Raw genomic sequence first — 15,062 nt, 5'->3', positions numbered from 1 at the left:
AATAACGACCTGCATGTTTTTTTAATCATTAAAATACCTACAAGTCCATCAATTAATAACAAGAGCAATACTTTCACAAACTGCACCACCTGCTTTCAAGGCGCTTTCTCTTCATTATTCTTGTCTGTACTGAAGTCCGCAGCTGATCCGCACAGGACCGCTGACTCCAGGGCGAATTACAGTCTTCATCAAGATCTCAGCATGCGAAACAGTTCATGGCCCATTGGAGGGATAAATCACGGTCACAGTGTGAAATGAAATTATATTTTGTGTTCTGTTTGATGAGAAACGTCAGTCTGAGCATAGATGAGAAGGGAGAAGCGGTGTGTTCAGGTCCTCTCTGTAACACTCCAACTTAAAGGAAAAGGTCGGCTCTTTGGGGAAGATGGTTTCTTGTTGACAGTTAAAGGAGAAGATAAATACTTTCATATCGGTTTGTTTAATACCAAGCCACGCTCAGTTGACATCAATAATAAAAGGCAAGAGAAGCCAGCTACAAAACGTGTTTACCAGCAACCTTCAGAGCTGACTGACACAGAAAATTAAAGGCTCTTTTGTTTGAACCATGAATGTGAGATGACAAGTTGCGGTATTCTGTGTGGTTACGTCCTGATTTGGTTGTTTTCATGGCAACAGAAAAGTTAAAATGTCTGAAAAAAATGTTCCATTTTTTTAGGCTAAATTTCGAGCAAATTAAGCATCTAATTAACAGGATGTTTAACTGTGAACCTCATGTAGGTCTGGAGGAAAGTTAATGGGCGTTTTGGTTTTTGAGATTTACACCTGAAGATGCTCTCATTTAGCTCTGGTCAAGATATTAAAATATTCCCAAAACAATCTACACATTTTTAGTGTAGTTTATCTGTTGAAAAAGCCTGAAAAAAAGAATTCCTAATATGATCATTTGGGAATACAAGGGGTAAATTTATGAGTGTGTTACCCTCCCTTGTAGTTAAACACTAAAGAGCGCTTGAACTGGCCCATCATTTAGATGTTACACGTAATGCAGCAGGAAGTGCTTGTAATAGTAATTATGCTGAAATTATCTGCTCATCCCAGCAGCAGAAGCCCCTCTCTCTCTCTCTGAGAGTCTATTATGTGTCCTGAACAGCTATACTGTCACAGCCAATTGAGCTGGACCCAGTGAAAGGCCACGAGAGCAACAGGAGAACATTAAACAGGATTTACATGTTTTTAATGGGCAGCAGTTGCTTTCTGGGTCGTCTGCTCCGAGGAGGCGAGGAGTGATGGATGTGATGGAAGCTTCTTGGTAAATGATTTGAAAGAGACAGACTTGTAGTCAGATTAATAGTACAAGATGTATTGTAAATGTAGCGTGTCTGCTTAACTGTTTGGAAATTAAGGTAGTTTTGGAGAAATAAAAGGCAACAAAAGCCATTTCTGTGGTTCGCTCCACTCCCATAACACCCATTCAAGGACAAAAAAATTCCCACAATAAGTCTTCTTTCTTTGTTTTGAGTGTGTGTGTTTTCGCTCTCAAACCAATTGGCTAATTGTTCGCAGGTGGATCTGTTCATCAACAGAAGTTAGATATAAAATCAGTATTTGTCCTTTAAGGCACATCCAGCTTAAAATGTGAAACCGATTTAGTGCTGCAGAGCAGAAAAAACCGAGAGAGAACGGCAAATCAGTATGATGATGTTATTTCTGCAGTTAAAATAATAATAAAAAAAGACCTCTGCAAATTTCTAAGTACATACAATGATGTACTCAGCAAGTCATGCCTTTCACATACACTTCACACCAATCAAAAGTAAGAAAAGTAAAAAAACTAAACAAAAAAAAAAGTAAAACATGAAGAATTGATAGCAAAGAAGAGTCCAAATTACAGGAATCCTAAAAAGATTTGTAGAAGACAACTGGTGCACCAGTCTCCTGTAATATTGGTAAGCTAAGAAAGAATCAACAGCATACAAATATGTAACGTGAACTATTCAAATAAAGGAAATTGAAAAACAATCCAAACTGATCATCATTAAACACTGGAATAATATTCTATAATATTAACAATATCAGTACAATTATTGTGAGTTTACCCTGTTACTTCAACAGAAGTGTTGATTCCTCATTCATGATTGTATTTCCGATACTAAACAAAATGTTTGTTTTGGTGTTGAGGAGCTGCAGGAGGGAGGGAAAGACAATGAGCATGTGAAGAGAGCAGAGACTGGAGATTTTATTTCAGTTTTTCTTCCCCTCCCTACCTCCCGCCCTCCCTCTCTCCCTCCCTCCCTCCCTTCAGATCTTTCTCTGAGCGTCAGAGCAGCACCAGAATCCTCTCTTCTCATTAAAAACTTGTCTCCCGCCGGACTTCACCACAGCTTAGCTGGCAATGGCCTCTGTGCATTGTCCAAATTCTTTCCATTTAGTGGAGTGAGAACGTCTCACACACACGCACAGTCTTACGCACACTCACACACACTCACAAGCACACACACTATTGTGTCTCCTAATTCTCTTCACGCAGAGAGGTCATCAGCCTGTGCTGCTCCACTTTATTCATCTTTCCCCTCATTGTCTTCACCCACTTCGTCTTCTCGCTCGTTCTCTGACTTCCTCGTCTTTGCGTTCAGACGTCCGACTCAATGCTCGAGAGCTTTTCGTACACGTGTCCATTGCTGGCACCGTTGAAGGGTCTCTGTCCCTGCCCCAAGCCTAACGTGTCCCTGCCCCCGGGCAGTAGTTTGCTGCCTCCGTGGTGGTTCCCCATGGGCCCTCCCACCCCGCCCAGACACACTTCTTTGGGGAACCTGGGGGCCACATTGGACATCACCCCAGCTGTGGCGGACGCGGGCAAATAGGAAGTCGCTCCCATAGAGCCGCGGAAGTCCCCTCCTCCTCGGCTGTTGTTGAGAAGTGGCTGCTGCTGCTGCTGTTGCTGCGTCTGTGGCTTTTTGATGTAGTACGGTTTGGCACCGTGTAAAAGACACTGGTCATCGTCGAAGGTTGGGATGAAGGGATTCTGGTTCACCTTATCTGGGTAGAGAGATTTAGACAAGGAGTAAGTCCCGGCCCCTCTGCTACCACCACCACCACCACCACCACCACCACAGCCCCCACCTCCCATCATAGCTCTATCTCTGTCCCTCAGGTCTCTCTCGCCCACTGACCGTCGATGCAACCCACCTTCGCCTCCACGGAACAAACTGAAGGAGGAGCCTCCCTGTGCCCTATCCCCACCTATGCCTCCAAACATGGGGGACTCTCTGTCAGCTGAATACCTCTCAAACATGTGAGCGTAAGGGCTGGGGCCTTCCATGAAGCGGTCTTTGTCCTTCAAACTCACACTTCGGGATTGCTGAAACTGCCCTCCAACGCCCCCGCCAACCCCTCCCATGCGTCCTGCCCCCTCCCTCTGCAGGTCCACAAACGTGTCATATGAGTGCTGTCTCCGTAACACCCTCCCACCCGGCCCTAGCTTCCTGCGCTGCGCCTGAGTTTGGGTTTGGCCTTGCCCTGCGCTGGTCTTCCCTCCCGGGAACACCATGTTGTTGTCCTCGCTGATGTTGTAAAGGTTGCTCGGCTGTATCTTACAAGAGTCGCAGCGTTTGCAGGAAGCAGAGCTAGGGCGGCTGCTGCTTCCCCCAACCCCGCTACCGGGGCACGTGCTGCCCCCTCCTACACCTCCACTGTGGTGACATACACTGTGGCAGTTACGACACTCCCAGTCACCCCCTGCGATGCCACCCCCTCCCATCCCAGAAACCCCCTTTTCCCAGCAGGTGTGGGCCTGCTGCCCTGCTGACACTGTGCCAAGCCCTCCTTTACACTCTTGCTTCTTGCCTTTACCTTTGAGGAAGTCTTCCACAGGCACTAAGCTTTTACAGATACCTCCACCGCTACCACCGCCCACACCACTTCCTCCACTTCCACCCTCTTGCTCCCACTTGGCCTTGCCCTCCTTGGAGCGGAACTGGTCCGCATAGAATTCCCTCAGATTCTCTTTGTCTTTGCGGAATAAGTAAGGTGAAGAATTACCCCCTCCTCCCCTCTTCCGCTCCAGGGAAGGTGAGACCGTGCGGTGTGCCAGGGGCCCGTGGGGGAAGTGGTGGTGGACGGTGTGGTGGTGGGGTCTCCTCCTGAAGCCGCTCAGCTCTATCTCGTCCTGCTCCCGTCTGCACTTGGCAGAGGCCGGTCTCTTTTTCAGGCTGTCCCTGTACTGCTTACGCCGCTTGTTGTTGCCCTCCAGGTTGCCGTAGGTGACAGTGTGGGTGGAAATATCCGACACATCAGAGCGAATGTTCCCGTCGTCGCCCCCCGAACCTCCCCCACCCCCACCACAGTACCTGTCATGCCCCCCGATGAGCCCCGTGCTGGAAGCACCTCCTTTGAAAGAAAACCTGCCATAAACTTGATTGCCCTTGAACCCACCCTGGTTGGTGTCCGCTGGGGCGTGGCCGGCGATCAGGTCGAATTTACTGGTGTTCCTGTGAGTCATTGAGGGCCGGGGCTGGGTGGTGAAGATGGGCGCTACCCCTCCCCCTAAACTGTCGCAATCGAACATGCCCCCCTCCAACGAACTAGCGCTGCCTAAGCTACGTGGCCTATTGGGCGGGGGGCCGGACATACCCAGAGCCGAGGCCGGGTGGTGGTGCCGGTAATGGTCCTGGTACAGGTTGTTGTCCTTCAGGGGCAAGTTGCCAAAAGTCCTCTCAACCTCGCTGATGTAGTCACTGAACATGTTGTCCTCTGGCATGTAGGGTGGCGCAGTTTTGCAGTCCACTGGGTGACCCACCAGGCTGCGCCGGTGCTCCTGGATGTCATAGATGGCTGACTCACGGCCACTGTGGCTATACTCAAGGGCGGCGTGCGGGGAGCCATTAATGCCTGGCACAGCAGTCATGTCTTTGGCGGTGCGGAGCAACCGCAGGATGTTGGAGTGGGTGTTGTTCATGTTCTTCTTGATGGAGGACGAGGGCGAGTCTATGGTCGACTTGTTTTCCTCAATTTGTACCCCATGGATGCAGCTGTAGATACCCTGGAGTGTGAAAATTAGAGGAAAAGGGAGGTAGAGAGACAAAGAGAGGGTGAGACAGGCCATGGGAGGACGGAGGTAGTGTGAGTGATAAAGTATGAAGCTCGAGTGAGATCACAACAACAGTAAAATGTGTGGCAGCCGTAAGGTGACAACAACCGGAGGGGGTAATAATGTAAGAAACATCAGACACAAAGATGGACAGACAAATACACAAAGAGGGAAAAACAGGAGAGAGAAGAAGAAGAAGAAGAAGAAGAGGCAAACAAACAGGCAGAGGCAGAGAGGTTAATACATCGCCATGTCCTTGATGACCACCCTCTTGTTTACACACTATTAAACAGTAATGGGGTCTGAGTTCATAAATGACTTTTCTCTTGGGATCAGTGTGGCTCTTATAGCTGCTGCTCAGCACTCAGACACAGAGTGAGAGGGGACAGAGTGAATCAGTACCTTGATTGATAACACAAGGCGAGCAGAAAGCTCACGCGTTTGACCACAAGCCAATCAATAGTTTTAATCAATGTCATTTAAATTCAGCTGACAGAGGCGCCACTGGATTTTTACATCACAAGTATTTCACTTGATTCCTTCATAAAAAAGAAAGAAAGAAGTAATTAATCACTCTGGAAAAGTCACCCTGACTTACCGTACAGGTATCATAGAGCGACGCTTCAACTACACCTATTTAAAATGTCATCTTCCATCAGCCTTAGTTTTGGTTGGTTGATGAGAGCAGGATTTTCATGTGAGGGGAAGCGTTCTGTGAGCGGAGTCAAACAAGCGTGCTTAAATGGGGGCTGAGGGATTCTATGGTTGAGGCGACAGCCAAATCTGAAAGGTCGAGGAGACACATCCCACCAGCCAGCGGCCGGGCCAACATTCCTCAAAGGCGTCGGCTTGTCAGAAGCGGTTTCTGTCTGTATCTTAGTCACTTTCCCCGTCACTGAGCTACATTCACCAATGTGAATTGTTAACCACCTTTTTTTTTTCCATTCTTTCTCTGTCTCTGTTCTTTCTTTGTGTCTGTTTTATCTGCGTTTCCCTGTGCTGTGATGAGTGGAAGTGTCTCCAATGGGATTGCTGTTTTTATCTCTCTACATCTATCGCTACTATGGCTGCTGTGAAAGGTAACAGAGGAGAGGTTAGCGACACGCCGCTGTGCCTTTTTCCCTTTCTGCTCTGCTTTTGTCATGCTGCCATTTTTATTCTTTATGATTCTCACTTGCTAATCTCTTTGCCTTTTTTTTTTTAGTCTTGTGCAGCCTCATCATTCTTCTTTACTCTCTTTATAATTTCATAACGAGCTGTAATCTTTGAGAGTGCTGTGCTATTTTTTCATATTTGTTCCTCCTCATTTCATGGACGGAAATATGTACGAAAAACCTCTGGCTGTTGAACCAATCTTGAGTTACAGGAGTCACTTATGAAACATGATTCCCCTTCAGGAATTTACACATCAGGGGTGTGACAATGAAACGTCAAAAAAGATGAAAATCATTTGCAAGTGATTCGTCTGTGTCATAACTATTTATACTGTGCCAGCGGAAAATGCTGAATGCAATTCTGATCATCACATCCTCCTACTAGTAAGGCGGTGCATATGAGATAAAAGGTAAATTAAGTTTACAAGGAAAGGATTGTTCACAAATAAGAAGAAATGTTTGTTCTGAGGCTGTTTCTTATTGTTGTAATCCACAAAACCTGACTTTTTGATGAGTTTGTTCACTTTTAACAAGCTCATTAAAGTCCACCTCAAAAGTCACCCAATCCCAGCCAAACGTTCTCAAAGAAGTAATTCATTAATACTCGCTGCTGGAAAACATGCTGACATTCAAACAACAACAAAAAAAAGCATAAAAAGGTCTTCAAATGACATGCATAAGTAAAATCAAGCATATTAGAACTTAAAACGAACCTACAAAGAAAAGCACACATTCTGTTTGAAAATATAACCAACAGAAAGACAAAACCTCCAGTTTAAATAAAGACATTGAAAACAGTTGCTGTGTCTCAAATTGTATACTTGCAAGAATATAATTACTATTTCAGCTGCATGTGTGTAAACAGGAAGTGCACTGTTGGTAACGGAATGGAGAGTTTGAAACAATTCAAATTGGATGTGAAACAGCACTTAAATCTGACACTCCCGAGTCACTATTTGGCTGCAAAAATCAACTGCGAGAAAGAAACTTTGCGAAGCCAAATGAAGGGAAGGAAAATAAGTCATGAGTTGGACGGCTTTCTGCAACGTGCAGCAGCTACATGTTTGCAGACACTATGAAATCACAGAAGTTGAAGTTTACTTTAAGCCGCATTGCAAGTCGAGGCTGGCTGCATGTGGCCAAACGTCAGAAGAAAGAAATGAAACATTTATCTACGATAGTTTCTTTTTCACACGGCATGATGAACCACAGTGGTTATTTAACAAATTGAGTGAGGAAAAGCAGAAGATATTTTGGTGGGAAAATTGGGTTAAATGTCACTGTTGTTAGTGTGGTCTTGGTTTTGTTGCACTAATTCACACACAACGCAAAGTGCAGCGCATCAACAATCAAACAGTGCAATCTGCGACACAGCAAGTGTGCCCCCGAAGCGCGCGAGGCCGATCCTCTCGTCGCAGGTCCTCCGGGTCAGTCTGAGTAGGTGTAAATGAAAATGACATTACAATCAGCGGCAGCTTCCTCCTCAAGACCAAACACCGGTGTCCTTTTCCCCGGCAAACAATAACTGAGACAATTTACATGCAACAACAACAACAACCTGCTTCTTAAAAGGTAACATTATGTAAATGAATTACTCCTCAAGTGATTATTTATATGGACCCAATTTACATGGTTAGAAGGTGAGGTGGTAAACAGGGTTCAGTTCAAGCTCCATTCCATTTTTAGCACAACTCTAAATGTCACTATTTCTGTTTACAAATAAGATGGCTGATGGCTGGTTTTTCACTCGACCTCCAAGCGTGACTTTCTTTAATGGCGATGTCGAACAGCCCCTGCCTTTAGGCAAAGTCAGAAGACACACGGCTCTATCATGTAACTTTATGCACAGATTTGTTGCCGCAATTATTCAGTTTAGGTCTTTATCATGTCTTGGCTTCAGTGTACGTTTAGTGTTAGATAGGAGAACAATCTCTCAAAGAATGACCCTGTTAAATACAAATAAAAGTCATTTGCAACCAATTGATTCGGTCAGTTTTTTTTTTTTTTTAATACAGTATGTGAGATGGGAAACATATTGGGGTTATTCAATTCCAATTTTTCTTCTTCCAATCATGAATAACCTTGAGAAATATAAGTTCATGTGAAATATTTACAACAAATAGTCCAGTTCCTCATTTTCTTTGTGCTAATCCCCTCAACATTTCTGGTGTCCGCTGCACGACCTTTCAGACTTCTACCATTTCCTGTACTCCAGGCTTTTCTTTGTTCTTTTGTCTTTTCCATCAATTATTTCTTTCTTCTTGTAGTTTGTCTTCTGTCCTGTAGTATCTACAATATCTGTCACTATTGCATGTAAAAGAAAACCATCAATGATGATCACTTGTGGACAGATATATATTTTAAGGAGCTGCGAATTATAAGTGCAAAAAAAAAAAAAAAAACAACATGGTTTGACTTTGGCTGGGGATATTCTTGCCATGTATTTTCTTTTTAACGGCTGCCTGAGCGAAAAAGCCACAGGTAAACCAGGTGAGTCATCATATCCCCCTGACTGAGCCGATACACCTCAACCACAGCCAGTGGTTTTAACACAGCCATTCCTGTGATCTTTCTGTCAGGAGGACAAAGGTCAGACCCAAAATAAAACACAAACACACTCACTCTGCTAATGGAGAAGGTGACCCCGGGCTTTCCGGAGCACACGCCCATGAAGCAGAAGCGCAGCTGCCAGTAGAACAAATGTTCACATATGAAGGTGATGAGTGACAGGACCATGGCGGCCCCGAGCATGTAGAAGACCCCCGCCATGTTGTCCACGTCCAGCTGGCTGCTCATCACCTCGTTCTTCTCGTTGTGGCAGATGCCCGTCAGCCACAGGGCCTCCAACTCCTCCATCTCACCTGGTGACAACCAAAGGCACGGGTTACTGCCGCTGCGTGACGGCCGAGCGGGGTGTTGGGGACGGTCCGCCTGGAGGCGGCGTCTGAGCATGGGATTGGGAGTGAAAATAACGAAAAAAAAAAGCTTGTGCAAGGAACAAACATGCAAACAGGTCAAGTCTCATGTACATGCAACCCATGTCATGTTACATTACGCTGACTGAACGCCCTCCAGAGGATCATCCTCATTAAGTAAGGCAAACTCTTCCTTGTTTTGGCAAAAAAAAAAAAAAAAAAAAAAAGAAGAAAAAACACAACTGCCTGCTGGGACTTTCCAGTCCACAGAGAGGAAGTGTGTGTGCGGTCATGTGACGAGTGTTTCCGCCCCAAATTGTGGCCCCCTCCCATCAGACTCACATCCCTGTGGGGTGACTACTACTAATGGAGGAGGACACGTCCGGAGAGATTTGTTTGATCTGCATCAATGGTCTTTTTTGTGTTTGTGTGTCTGTGTGAGATGAAGGGGTGTACGTTTTCCCACTGCTTATGTAACACTGCTGTGAGTATGGATGTCTGTACAGATGAGTGTGTTTTTGTGTGAGACAGCTGCTTACTAGTTTCCGCTGCACTTTTACCTAAATTTACCTCGGTGAGTAAAAGAAGCAGTGATTTGTCACAGTTTCATGACGACTGGTCACGAGCTGTTGTGACTAAAACATATACAACACAGACAAATAGTTCCCCTACGTTTCTATTTGCATTCTTTTCTTTTTTTACCTTGACGTAGCCTTGCTTTCAGGAAAGGCTGCAGATTCTCTCTCCATTGTTCGATTTGCCAAAACATCACAGTGAAGGACATCTCTGGCTGACACGATTAATCTCACAACAAAAGAAAGCAATGGGCAGTTTCCCAGGTCTGCCCTAGATTTTAGAACTTGTTTCACTGACATGTGAAAATCTAATTTTAAAAACCTCCAAGCGTCGAGCACCATGTGTGACTTCAGGAACCACTCCAAGGGGGGTCCGGGACCCCGGGTGGGGAACCACTGACCTTGATGTTCAGGAAAACAGGAAGCTGAGGTGACGAGAGGCAGAATGTTTTAAAAGCTTCAAGGAAGTCCAGTTTCCTCACAGAGATCAGCTCTCTCTGCATATCAAACTCAAGCAGATGTTAAGGTTTGGCCTAAAAAAAAAAAAAACTACAAAACTCACCTCAGAAGATTCAAATTACACATTAGTGTATTTTCCTTAATGAAGAAAAACTCCATCAATGCAAGTAGTTTAAATACAATTTTACACCGTTGCTCTCTTTCTTACCTGTGGCTCAAACCAACCTCTGCCTTCGATTGCAATGCATCAGAAAGCTGCTGTCTGTACTGCTAGACACATAACCACAACAGATCTTTTTTTTCTTTTTTCTTGTTTTTTTTGCCTTGATGACGCAAAGCCTCCTGCGCTTTGACTTGGGAAAAATAATCACATTTAACAAATACAATGTTTCACAGACATTAAACTGCTCAAGACTTAAAAAAACACACACACACACAACTTTCATGAAATTATTATTAATATTTTTTTTTTGACGAGATGTCAGTTATTCCTCTTCAGACATTTATTTATTTCTTATCTGGGAATATTTTTAATAGCACAATATTATTGAGTAAGGGAACACGCTTGAAAGTTGTCTACATGAATCCTACAGACACATCAACAGGGTTTCATGTTGTTGTTCTCCTGGGTTTTCTTCAGTTTCCCTCCACAGTCCAAAAACATGCATTTATATCGCTAATTTGTGGCTCTAGATTGTCAGTAGGTGGGAATGCGAGCGTGTATTTGCTCTGTGACGGACTATGGACATGTCCAGAAGGACCCTGTCTTCGCTCATTGTCCCCCATAAGTTGCAAAAACTGGTAAACTGGATAAAATGAGCTCTACGTGATATAAGTGAAGTGCTAAACTGCTTCAGAGCAAAATATACTTTTCTTTAATTCCCACAGAAGCCACAGTATTTCAGTTAGCTGCTTCAAATATTGGACACAAATGATTTCTTTCCACAGTTTGCAGATTTCAGCAGATGAACGCTCACTGCTGGTTCTTATTTTAGACCAACGATGTGAACCACACTGAGAAAACCACTAAGACTCAGATCAATATGCAAAATCTTTATGAATTAATTATTATCCTTTTTCTATTCGTCTCCACCCTCCACCTTCAACATTTGCTCCCATTTCTTGTTGAATCATTTGCTCTCTATTTTTTAAACATGGGGCTTTTCAGATCTCTGCTGTTGTGGTGCTGCTGATGCCCTCCCTCCGTCTGGAAAACATCCCGTTCACATCTCAGCTCAGGCAGAACGCGACGGATACGAGCGAGCATCCATGAGTCTGATCTCCCAACCCGGATTCATGTATCTACCCTGACAGCCAAACAATGTAATTGAAGCAATGAGAGGTGAAGTCAGATGCGTCGACACACACACAGCTGACACAACACCGACACTTTGCCTTCATTTCATCCATTTGTGCAGACATGTCTGATCTTTTTGGGATATCCACACTCAATGCACATTCGAAACACATTGCACACACGTGCAAACACATCAGTACGTGCGCAGACTGCCACTCCTACCAGCCAGTAGGTTTCTATCAGCGTACAGTGTGTTGAGGTCTGACTCTATCTGGCTGCTGCTGATTTGATCCAATGTGGATGTTCTCTCTACACTGACCTCTTGGTTCATCACACAAGCGATAGCAGCTCGAAGGCCACCATCATCTCTGTGTGTGTGTGTGTGTGTGTGTGTGTGTGTGTGTGTGTGTGTGTGTGTGTGTGTGTGTGTCTCAGTATGCAGTTCAGCGTCTAATCTGGCAGGTAGCGAGCAGCATGGAGGACACACTCTCTGGAGGTGGAGTGCTACTGTAGGTGTATTCTCCAAAGGCAAAGATTCACATCAGGAACGGCTGTTTCTATTTTCTGCAGTTTTTTTCCCGTAATACAAAATGTAAAAGTTCTGCTGGAACCAAGGCTGCTGGCGGACGCCAAGGTCGTCTTCCTTTATTCTCTCTCTTCACACAGTTGCTGCAGCAGAAGCAGGTAGGTTTGCTCCGTCTCACAAAAAGAAGCACTCAAACTAACAACCAGCATTACGAAAAGGTCACGAAGACGTGATTATTTGTAATTCTCATAAACCCAGATTTAATTCTCGAGAGCACACATATTGGTTGGGTATTTTATCTTTTCCTTCTGGCTGAATGGTGGAGGTGAGTTGTGGTTCGCACTCTCACATCACAACAATAATATCCGTCGCTGAAGTTCAGGCTTGAGGGCCTTTCTGTGTGAAGTTTGCCGGTTCAGCGTATTTTTCAGCGTGTGTGTTCAAATAGTGAGTGGATTTCGCTCTCTTCAGCTGTGACTAAAGCAGGTTGCCATGTTAAGTTCCAAAACATGCGTTTAAGTTTAACTGGTGGCTCTAGGCATGAATGTAAGTGTGTGTGGTGACCTGTCTCTCTGTGGTAGACTGATGAACCCTGCCTTCGCCCCTCATCACACAAAGCCTGTTCCCATAAACACTGAGGCACAGGTAACATGAACACCTCTGTGTTGACGTTGCCTGAGGTTTGGACTGGGCTGTGCTTGCTAAAGGACAGTCAGTCAACTTTTTATGTTGCATTTCAATCTCCAGCTTCTGCCTGAGCCTGTTCAGCACAGCACATACGAAACTCATACATGCAGCAATCATGGCTAATGGAGGAACCGCGGTGAGCGCGGCTCATTCCCTGCAAACCTCCAGGCATGTCGATGAGGAAGTCTGATACAATCAACTCAAAGACCAACCACTCAGATCGGAGCAACTATGATTGCGAAGCAAGGCCGCGCTATTAAAAACTATGACTTTAACAGTGAGCAATCAACTGGGAGGAAGAAATGTTCAGCTCGGTCCATGAAATCCACATAGAGTAAATCCTCTTTCACACAGTCCGCCATGCATCGCCGAATTTCCCAGAATTCACACACTGACCACAGAGATCAAATTATTTTGTCAGTTTTGTGGCTTTTTTATGTGCCTGACAATGGAGGGTAACAACAACTACAGAAGAATGATCACTCGCTCTATTGTTCTGTTTTGTTTTGTAATCAATAACACCTTTGTTTAATATCAAAATGAGAATATCTCAATTATTTCACATACCGTGAAACAAATGCACACAAGGAAGTAAATAGATTGTTATAAGAAGAAGATAAATATTTTTGAAGGCTTATATAACTTCTGCAACTGCCAAGTATTTCAGAGTAAAAATATAGGAATTTTCTATTGTTGAATAGTGGAGATTAGTTACAGTCTCTGACATCCTCCCACTGGTGTGCAGTGCTGCTGCGTGTCCTGGTCTGATCCCAGTATGATGGATCAAACCACTGTCAGGAGATATTCACTGATATTTTGTTATTCCTGGATGCAAATGTTTTACTTAGTGTGTATGATATATGGCAGAGGTGCTTGAGATTATTGAATAGCTACAATGAAAGTTCTCCTCATATTACATATTGAGGGAAAAATGATCAATTATAACAGAAAAAAACAGAAAAATCTGAAACACACATGGCAATTTCATAGTCACTAATTAATTTTTTGGTTGTGTGATAAATCTGGGGTCCCCAGACACCGTAAGAAGGATGAAAATAGTGAATGGCACACCCACATCACAGCTGATGTTATCAATAATATTTAAATCGGTGGTTTTAGTGCGGTATTAAATGCTGATCAGGTTTCACGCCCTGCAGAGTAGGTGAGTTGGTCCGTTCCCGCTGTGTTCAACTGCATAAAGACAGTAAAGGTCTGCTGCAGTCTGTAGGCAGCTCTCGTTTGTTCAAAGAGGAGGAAAGTTTGCATCATCGCCGTGGACCAAAAACCGCCTCGACTGGCCCCACTCGTCTCACCGTGAAGAGGCAGCGGCTCGATCCAGAGGTCCTCGTGGATCAGCGCGCTCGTCATTCTCCCACGGTGACGCCAGGCACCCTGTTGTCTTCTTTCGGTCACTACCCAAAACACACAACAACAGCTGGGGCTCCAAATAAAGCCCGACCTACAAACTGAGAGCGCCGACTGCTCTGCGGTGCGTACAGTATTTCACCTCACAGACGCTGCCATGGCCGCCGGTTTCACTGATATGACAGAGACACGGGATTCCTGCACTGAATGATCAGCAAATGGAGGGAAAAAAAGCTGGAAAAATAGACAGCATTAAAAAAAAAAAAACAAATATTTTCTCAGATTCAAACTAGTGTGAAAACTGTGGGACTTCACTTTAATGCTCTAATCAACCATCAACCTCTCACTGATTATCTTTATGCGTGTGGCCTGCTTTAGTTTCACCTATAGCCAGTATTTAAGCGTTCTGATTGGGAGGTGAGGTTGAGGTTTGACATGAACCTTTACAGGCAGCGATTCTAAGCAACGCTCGGAATATCATGTCTGTTTCCATTTATTCAGCGTGCGTCACCATGTGTGAGTCACGGTTAAGTGATTAACTGAGGAATCCTCGGATGAAGCCCATTTAAAAATAATGGTGGTTTAGCGCTGAGCACGTTCTCCCAGAACCCCAATTGATTGCGGGCTTCCGGGGGATTTCTGTGCAGAGTTACATTTTACATCTATTCATGGATGCAAATGTTTTCTCCGGGTGCTCTGGCTTCCTTTCGCAGTCCAAACACATGCGTGTCAGGTTATTTGGTGACTCTGAATTAGTTGTAAATGTGAAAGTTTTCTCTCTCTTGTGTTTGCTGTTATCAGCTATTAATCCCTGCTACACCCTCAGTTGGATAAAGACGCTGTTAAAGGTGGATGGATGAGTTCCATGACTCGACAATCACTCAGGTCTTCACAATTAAATATTTAAATGCTCAACGTAGCTTTAAAATGAACTGAGGAGAAAAAGAGCCGACGGCTGCAAAATCAAGGCCGTGTGCCACATTCTCCTTTGTTTGCTGTCTCATCCGTAACCTGTTCCTTTGTGAGAGCGGCTCCTC

General features: G+C 44.6%; 1 protein-coding gene across 3 annotated transcripts in view; it reads right to left on the bottom strand.

The window, feature by feature from the left end:
- Positions 1-1,476: 1,476 nt before the first annotated feature.
- The window catches only part of grin2bb (glutamate receptor, ionotropic, N-methyl D-aspartate 2B, genome duplicate b), a 103,584-nt gene continuing 89,998 nt past the window's right edge, over positions 1,477-15,062 (bottom strand). Inside the window, exons 13-15 of one of the 3 annotated variants that reach the window (XM_030094025.1) lie at positions 8,824-9,062; positions 4,393-4,999; positions 1,477-2,997 (exon numbers count right to left, since the gene is read on the bottom strand). In XM_030094025.1, coding sequence (XP_029949885.1) covers positions 2,591-2,997; positions 4,393-4,999; positions 8,824-9,062 — 1,253 coding nt within the window. In that variant the 3' untranslated portion in view covers positions 1,477-2,590. Of the gene's footprint in view, positions 5,000-8,823; positions 9,063-15,062 lie in introns of all 3 variants that reach the window. The other 2 variants (XM_030094026.1, XM_030094024.1) reach the window with 2 other exon arrangements.

Source organism: Salarias fasciatus, chromosome 6 (assembly GCF_902148845.1).
Source record: "Salarias fasciatus chromosome 6, fSalaFa1.1, whole genome shotgun sequence".
Lineage (NCBI taxonomy): Eukaryota > Metazoa > Chordata > Actinopteri > Blenniiformes > Blenniidae > Salarias > Salarias fasciatus.
The sequence above is the reverse complement of the archived record's forward strand: the minus strand, read 5'-3'. Positions and strand labels throughout refer to the sequence as shown.